The sequence below is a fragment of the Aricia agestis genome, chromosome 17 (assembly GCF_905147365.1).
Source record: "Aricia agestis chromosome 17, ilAriAges1.1, whole genome shotgun sequence".
In the NCBI taxonomy this organism is placed as follows: Eukaryota; Metazoa; Arthropoda; class Insecta; order Lepidoptera; family Lycaenidae; genus Aricia; species Aricia agestis.
Window position 1 is genome coordinate 12,868,486 of NC_056422.1, and position 9,022 is coordinate 12,877,507.

At 35.6% G+C, this 9,022-nt stretch overlaps 1 protein-coding gene across 2 annotated transcripts; it reads left to right on the forward strand.

The window, feature by feature from the left end:
* Positions 1-612: 612 nt before the first annotated feature.
* On the forward strand, positions 613-8,730 carry LOC121735538. 2 transcript variants are annotated; one of them, XM_042126386.1, is made up of 3 exons: positions 613-763; positions 7,212-7,393; positions 7,964-8,730. In XM_042126386.1, the coding sequence occupies exons 2-3, from the start codon at positions 7,212-7,214 to the stop codon at positions 8,466-8,468; spliced, it is 687 nt and encodes a 228-aa protein (XP_041982320.1). In that variant the 5' UTR covers positions 613-763; the 3' UTR covers positions 8,469-8,730. The 2 variants fall into 2 exon arrangements, with proteins under 2 accessions (XP_041982320.1, XP_041982319.1); XM_042126385.1 differs by lacking the exon at positions 613-763 and adding an exon at positions 4,914-4,980.
* Positions 8,731-9,022: the final 292 nt, after the last annotated feature.

Below are 9,022 nucleotides of genomic sequence, written 5' to 3' on the forward strand. Positions count from 1 at the left end.
TAAAGTCGGCTTAGCAGCTTAAGCATGTAGAGATAACTGACAGACAGACAGATTAGTAAGTATAGTATATAAATGTAAGTTTTAAAGGGTGACTTACATTGATAAAGTGGTTCTTAATTCGAGATAGTGGGTGGGTGGGTTCGAAAAATGTTGTTTTCTGACACTGCACGCTGATCACCTGAATATTGTCTGACAAGAAAGATCCATGGGCACATAAAAAGTTCTGCGCCTGATCTCTCGCCAGTCGTGTCGGTCTTCCGTCCCATTAGGTAACGAGAGTAAAAGCAGATAATGCTCAGTGTTTCTGCGCACACACTTGGCCACTATATAAAATTAATCCTGCATAGCTAGTACCGAAACCGGTGTAAGAGGCATTTATTATTATAATTTAGTTTCAAACAAGAAACCTGTAAAGTCGGTCTAATGTGATAGCGCCTTAACCATCAGCTGATAACTACAAATAGCTAGATGCTCTAAATTGATTAATTCGAATGTACAAAGGGATTAGTATGTCGTAGATAATAATTATAAACCTTCAAAGTTTCATTGAGAATCATTCAGCCATTACCTGGCGTACGTAAAACATTACCCAATTTTGCTAGGAGAGTTATGTTATAATTATCGCGTTTGTTTGCCCCGTTTTCAACCCCTGGCATATGTGGTGCATCTTTATATAAGTACACATTAGATTCGGTTTATGGTGTCTATTTAGTTTGCCAAGATTAGATCTGATATATATCGTATTTAGTTTTATATCACAAATGTAAGTATACTGTATTTTAATTAAGTTTGATCTAGTACAAAAATTTAATAGGTATGATCTAAGTGTAAACATAATCTAGTGAAACTACAAATAAATGTACACTCTCTGATCATCGGCCCAACGTGACATTTAAATTGGTAGCATTATTATAGCCGCCATTAATTTTTATGTCCTAAAAATGTACGGTTCCCGCACGATAAACGAATTTTGGCGCAACGGAGTTGCGGGCGTCGTCTAGTTATGAAATATATTTATTAGTTGGGGAGGGGAAGAGGGGATTTCGGGACAAGCTCGAGCGTGTCAGATTAAGCTTGTATAGGCTTCCGACATGTGTCTAATTATCATGGTATATAGAAATCAGATAATTCTCACGCGGTGGGTTAATTTTTTTTTTAAATATTGAAATGTCATATTGGATCTGTCAGATAGGTTATGTTTAGTATACCCCAAAGAAGCTTCTATATAAAGTACTGACGATTCAAAGCTTAGGTAAGACTATAGGGACATTTTAAAATATAAAAAAATAAAGCTTCATATTTTCTTAACTAAGCTTCGCAGATATTTTATTTTGCACTAAACTAAATGATTTAGTCCTTGTTGTCTAAAATATATTTATTAATTTACCTAAATGAGCAATTTTCGGAATATATTTTCTTTTTCAAAACTTTAAAATGGCTGCAGTTTCTGAACCCACCGCTATTTTTTTTTATCAGTTTTATCTAATTTAAAAAACCTACTAGGTCTCCATGACGCTCGAGTGACTACACGATTAGCACCTTCCCCTCCCCTACTATAAGAGGAATTAAGTTTCATACGCTAGCTACAGAAGAAAGTTGTTGTTTTTCGAGTTTTTTAATGATGCGACAATTAATTTGGTACCGAAAGAAAGCTACGTGACATACAGACATGTTCTATAAAGTGAAATCAGGACCATTTATGGCAAATAATATTTTAAGATATTTTCGAAACTATATTTTAAATCATGAGACGAATCACAGATCTTGATGTTATGAACTTTTGGTACTTGACTCGCGGTTTGAACCATTGTTTTGGCGTTGTCTTCAATTCATGCATTCTGTGTATCTTTTGATACTTATATGAACCGTAGGTTGTAAGAATCTGGAACCTACTGTAAGCATAAAAACTGCCCATAACTTTTCTAGTTCAGTTAATTATAAAAAGAATTTTCCATCTATAATAGTATCTAAATCTTATCTAGTTATAAGAAAGATTGTTATTTGTGATCAATTTGAATATTCTTTTAAAACAGATCTTGGCCCTAATCAATAAGTAATCAGTAAGTAATCAATAAGTTAATACGTTTCTTAAAGTTAAGCTTATGAATAACATAATATGTTATCTATATTCTTATATATAAAAATGGATATTCAAATGTGTTAGTCGCGCTAAAACTCGAAAACGGCTGAACGGATTGGGCTGATTTTAGTCTTAAAACATTCGTAGAGGTCCAGGGAAGGTTTTAAAGTGACACGAAGTTCACCGGGACAGCTAGTCTTAGATATAAAAATGGATTTCCAAATGTGTTAGTCGCGCTAAAACTCGCAAACGGCTGAACGGATTGGGCTGATTTTAGTCTTAAAATATTCGTAGAAGTCCAGGAAAGGTTTTAAAGTGACACGAAGTTCACCGGGACAGCTAGTATATATATAAAAATGGATTTCCAATTGTGTTAGTAACGCTATAACTCAATAACGGCTGAACCGATTCTGCTAATTTTAGTCTTAAAATAATCCTTGAAGTCCAGGGAGGGTTTTAAAGTGACACAAAGTTCACCGGGACAGCTAGTATATAAATATATTTTGTCTCTAGCTAGAGCCTAAACCTGAACTAAACTAAATAAAACTAAGTCGTGAGGGAGATTTAAATGAGTTTGTAGTAAACTAAGTTGTGAGAGGGATTAAAACATCTTATATTTAAATTAATGGTGTCGGGCGATTTAAAGGAAATGAGTCGTCTATTACATTTTATCTACTTTTATTCGGTCCACTTATTATGCGTGACAAAACTGCATTAGTACAGTTGACGCGCTACGAATTGATATCGATAAAAACATGTTTTCGTATAGCACAAAATACAACAAAAATCTTAAAGATTTGTAATGTTAACTGCCTTTTAGTTGTCATATTGTCATTTGACGACCTCTGTGGCTCAGTGGTGAGCGCGTCGGTAGCTCAAGCCGGGGGTCACGGGTTCGAATCCCGCCGACGGGACAAAAAGTTTTCAATGTTCCCGGGTCTGGATGTGTATTAAATATATGTATGATATAATAAAAATCTTAAATATATGTATAGTATAAAGTATTAAATATATTTCCGTTGTCTGGTACCTGTAACACAAGTCCTTTAGGTACTTAGCACGGGGCCAGACTGACGTGGTGTGAAGCGTCTATAGATATTATTATTATTATTATATTATTATTATTATTATTATACCCTTTGCTTAAGTTCTTTCTTATCACGTAGAAACCGTAATCTTTCTCGTGATAAACTTATCCGATATCCTCTCAACTCTCAAGACTCAAAGTACCTTGCGCCAAATTTCATCAAAATCATTCCAGCCGTTTAAGCTCGGAAAAGTAACATCTTTCGGATTTATGATATTGCTATTGATGGATTATTATTTATTATTTTTTATCCATAGGTGATTTGTTATCTACAAAACATTTACAATACTTAAATTGTTTATTACAAACACTATACTTTATCAACACTTCACTTAATAGTTAATTCCTTCCTGGAATCTTTTGAATAACCTCACTTAGAAAATTCAACAAGGCAAACAAACAAATATATCACTGAGGATGAATATAGCGATTGAATGTTAGGTACCTATAACTATAAGTTCAGTTTTATTTTTTTGTAAAAGGACTAGAGTAGGTTTAAAGACAATAATTATACTTAAATCTAGGCCTGTTTAAATATCTAACTAGAATCTAGATGATCCAGTGAACTTCGTATTCCTATATCTTCCTATTATAAACCAATAACCACACAACCGAAGTCGTGTACACATCGCAATAAGATTCATTTTAGCTTAGCATAAAATTGTAGTTTCGAGGGGTGGATTTTATCTCTATGTTATTTTTCATGTGTTTTTTAGATATCTTTGGAAATAAATATCAAGAAACAAAATTGTTCGGTTCAGACCTTTTTAATATAGATTCACTAACAATTTATTCAAATAAAATGTTTGTTATCCTAGTTTATACTTATGTTTCGATGATAAAGATTTTTGTTGGAGGTGAGTTTGTAAATTAATTACAGCCAAAGTATTACGTTTTATTAAAATGTTTATGATTTAAACCCTTTTAAATTTATATTTTATTGTTAGTTTTTAGTTAATTTAATTATTGTAGCGTTATAAATTCGCAATCAAGGAATTGGACATTCGCATAAGCGTGACGCGTTTTGTAAGTCTGACATGTCATGAGGAAATCGTAAGTCGTTATTATTTTCTCGTGACATGTCAGATTCTTGAACAAGCTTTAAGTCACGTTAGAACCGTGTTCGTCAGGTCAATGAAATGTTGAATCGGTCAGATTAGATAAGATATCATGCCGGAAACATAAAGTTTATTGCAAAATTGATTCCAGATATAAACTGAGTATGTGAAATTCCGTTAGATTCATTGTTTGTAGAAAAGGAGCAATATTAATATTTGTTTCCTTCCCATTTCTGAATCATAATGATTAGAAATGATGCAACTTTCTTATGACAATAGGAATCTATAATCTATTACTTATATTTTATTAATCACCTGTACGTATTTTATACGTCACATACCTATATAATATAGTAGTTAATATACAAATAATATGTTCGTACTGCGTAGATAATTTTCTTTAAGTTTAAATATCGACACCCGCACACGATCGACTTTAAATTTTTTATTAACATTTTGATCAAAATAAAGGATTAAGTATAGGAATCAGGAAAATCCCGAAACTATTTCTGAGAAAGTTCCACACGCGGGCTGAATGACGTAGGTACGTCGGCGAACTCTTTTGAAATCGATATAATCTCGAATTGAGTAATAGACATAATCCTCCCTTATTGCTTTGATTCAGATAGTGTATCGGTAGATAAAGATTTACAACTTGTTAGTGTATAAAACCATCGCGAATCCGAGATCAGAGAAACACCGTTACTTTTGCACAAAACATCTTCCGAAAGTGATTTCAAGTTACAAAGTATAAGGTAATTTTATTAAAACTATACATGTAGAACCTATTTATTAAATAATCGGCCAAGTGCGAGTCGGACACGCGCACGAAGGGTTTCGTACCGTTATAGAGGAAAAATAGGCCAAAACTTGTGTTTTTGTATGGGAGCCCCCTTAAATTTTTATTTTGTTTTAATATTATAATTTAATATTAAAGTACACATATTATAATAAAGGACTTTGTGAAAAATTCAAGTACGTGCCTGTTGCCATTATTGATATAGAGCAAAAAAGGCCGAAAAAATCACGTTTGTTTTATGGGAGCCCCTCTCAAATATTTATTTTATTTTATTGTCAGTATTTGTTGTTAAATTCGCAATCTGTCCAAATTTCAGAAGTCTAGCTATAGCGGTTTTTAGTTACAGCCTGGAGACAGACAGACGACCGACGACGGACAGACAGACATCGAAGTCTTAGCACTAAACTTTGGGTACGGAATCCTAAAAAGTAATTGCAATTGCGTAGAAAACGGCAAATTACTTATATACTATAGAATAACAAGACTCTCTTACAATTTAAAACTAACATTTCTTTACCTGCGGAAAAACATAATATATTGCATTTTGCAACTTTAAAAATAGTTCTTACATATCTATATCTATAGGGCAATTCCATATGTGACTGACTCTACATTTGATGTGACTTGCGTTTTATTTTGTCATATATTATGGTTACTATCATGTTGTTAATATCAATTTTAAGATAGTTTTATAGCAGATTAAACAAGTTAACTTATGCAGAAAAAATGGTGCACACTGTTATTTTCAAATAGCATTTATTTAGTCAAACATAAACGTGACTGACACTACATGCAAAAGGAAGTAGTTTCCGAGAGTGTTTGTAAACTCCAATAATCTTCCTCTCCGTGTGCTAAATAACTCTACTTTATATTTTTATCGAAAGTGCATAAAACAAACTATTATAAAATAGTTACCTATAACCTGTGAAGGCCCCTGATAACATTATCGTCAAGTGCTGGCGGAAGCAATGCTGGGAGAAGCATTCAGACTTGCAAGACGCGTCTTTCCCTCTTAGCACCCATCCCCATATTCCGTATAGTTTCGCTGTTATGACGACTGTCACAACTTATTATATTATTGTGGAAATTGGACAAGTAAGATGGATAGTAATAGGGGGGGGGGGGGTCCGGACCCCCAGGACACCTCCCTTATACACCCATGGCTGCTATAGTATAATATTATGACTAGTATCAAGTATGTTTCCCCTTTCCGACTTATTACATTTACAATAAATGTTGTTTATAATAATTAATTTAAAACGTAACCGTTGCGTGTCCAATGTGTATCGGATCGGAATTCGGAACACACGATATAGCACTGCAAGGGTTACGATCGCTTACGTTATGTTACTTTGTAGTTTTCTAACTGTATCTTTATATTAAGTACCTGGATGACCGAGCTTTGCTCGGTATAGCAAACACTCATTGACTTCGTGTTACTTAATAACGCCGTCGGTCATCCAGGTACTAACCTTTTTTATACGGGCCACAAACACGTTTGGGTCTCGTAAGGTTAAAAAATTACGTTCTTTAAAATAAGCGATTTTGAAGTGGTTTTTTTTTACGATTTTCACTACGACTTTCCTCTATTTTGCTGGGTGTGAATTTCGAAATGGTTTAACTACACGCGGGCGGGCCACTGATAAAGTCCCGGAGGGCCACAGATTGAGTATAGCTGTTCTAGACTTTTTCCCAACCTGTGGTCCGCGAGCAGATATTTGGGGGTCCGCGGTGTCATCTCTGGGCATAGATTATTAACCCTTTTTTTGGTTTTCATTTTAATTTTTATTATTCATGTGCTTGAGTTTCTACTTCCTAGGGGTCCGTGGCTGAAAAGGTTGGGAAACATTGTTCCAGAATCTAGACCTCAGACTTAGAGCAAGATAGATACCGCATATATCGCGTTCCCAAACGACGAGCAATGCTCGTCTTTCGAAAGTCTTTTCTTTAGTCTGCTATCAGAATCGGACGTTAATCTGAAATTTAAAAAGGCCTAAGTGTCGAAAAATGCCGTATTGAGCTGTAGAAATTCAAATAGAAACGTTGGTCTTGATAATGGACACGTTTCTTATCATCGGTACGTCACAGTAGGTAGTAAAAAAGTGGCACGCTCGTTTTCTATGGATGCCGCATGCGGTATCTATCTTGATCTATGTCTGTGATCTAGACTATTCCCTTTGTTCCCAGATGTGGTGGCAGGTATTAGCGCTAGCGGCGACCGCCGTGTCAGTCTCTGGCCACGGTAGGGTGCTGGAGCCGCCGGCGCGCGGCACCATGTGGCGGTTCGGCTTCTCCACGCAGCCCAACTACGATGATGACGGCCTCAACTGCGGAGGATTCTACCACCAGTACAGTGTCAACGGGGGAAAGTAAGTTTTCGAGCCAGAGAAAGGGTTTTAAACATGCTACAGTGAACTCTATAGTGAATAGTCTATAATTCAAGGGACTTGCCCATGCTTACATTGTAGAGTACAAACTCTACAATAGCAAGGTATGGCTCATTAATAACCAACTATGGGAAATTGCTTTAAAACATGTCTTGCTCCTTTCTCTAAAATTAATTCTAAGTATACTATTAATGAATTCAGTAGGAATAATATTATATAATACTAGCTGTCCCGGCAAACGTTGTTTTGCCATATAAATAATTTTTGGTATGAAAAATAGATGTTGGCCGATTCTCAGACCTACTCAATATGCTCACAAAATTTCATGAGAATCGGTCAAGCCGTTTCGGAGGAGTATGGCAACGAAAACTGTGACACGAGAATTTTATATATTAGATTATTCCTTATTAGTAAAGAAATTGTATTGACTATTGCCTACAAATTTTATAGGGCCTACGTAACAGAATAGATAATAGTACAAGTAACGTGAACAACGCAGCCTTACATATTTACCAGACCGATTCATATACCAAAACTCCAAACCTTTTCCAGATGCGGCATCTGCGGGGACCCCTACGACATGGAATCTCCGCGGACCCACGAGCTCGGCGGCAGATACGGCCAGGGCACCATAGTCGCGGAATACGAGGCCGGCCAGATATTCTCGACCACAGTAGAGATCACCGCCCACCACAAGGGCTACTGGATCTTCAAGATCTGCCCAGACCCTTACAGCATAGACCAGGACTGTTTTGACGCTAATCCTATAGAACTCGAAGAAGGAGGCACCCAATACTATCCACCCAATGGTGGAAAATTCAACGTCAACTACCGCTTACCTTCAAATCTCATTTGCGACCACTGCGTCCTGCAATGGAGGTACGTCGCTGGAAACAATTGGGGAGACTGCAAGAATGGAACCCAGGGTCTAGGGTGTGGAGATCAGGAGAACTTCCTCGCCTGCAGCGATATTTCCATAAAGAGAAGCTCGTATATACCAGTGGAGTCTATACCCATTCCTCTCGACTTTGATTATGAAGGTAAGGACAACGAATAATGGGCATCACGGTGATGGTTTATAGTAGTTCCACTTGTTAATATGCAATCTATGCTTCTAATAATGATCCTTCAAAGTCTCTAACTGTGTAAATTTTTAGCTTGTTCGGTATCTTGTTCTATTAGAGCTGTTACGTTTTTCTATCTCCTAAAGAAGTTTACCAGGCATTTACACGTACATTTTGAATAATACTGCAAATTAGATGTGTGCCAAAATATTCATGCATATTTTTTATGCTTGGTGAATTTTTTACAACTTTTTTAAGATGTATTTTTTTCTTACTAAAAACCATTCTAGATGCATGTATCAGTATTATTAATTTTAATGTGATATTGTAAATATCTGGGCAATGTACTAATAATTTATTTTTTTAATAAAACGTTTTTAATAAAGTTTTTATTTTAACATGGTGTTTGTTTATTTTGGTTGTGGTGTCAGACACTTTGAGGGTCTTCTGTAACTTTTACCTGCATTAACATTGAGAATTGCAGCTCATCCGGTCTACTTTCACAACACGTAGATTAAAACTAACCCCTAGGTTGCTATTTTAATTC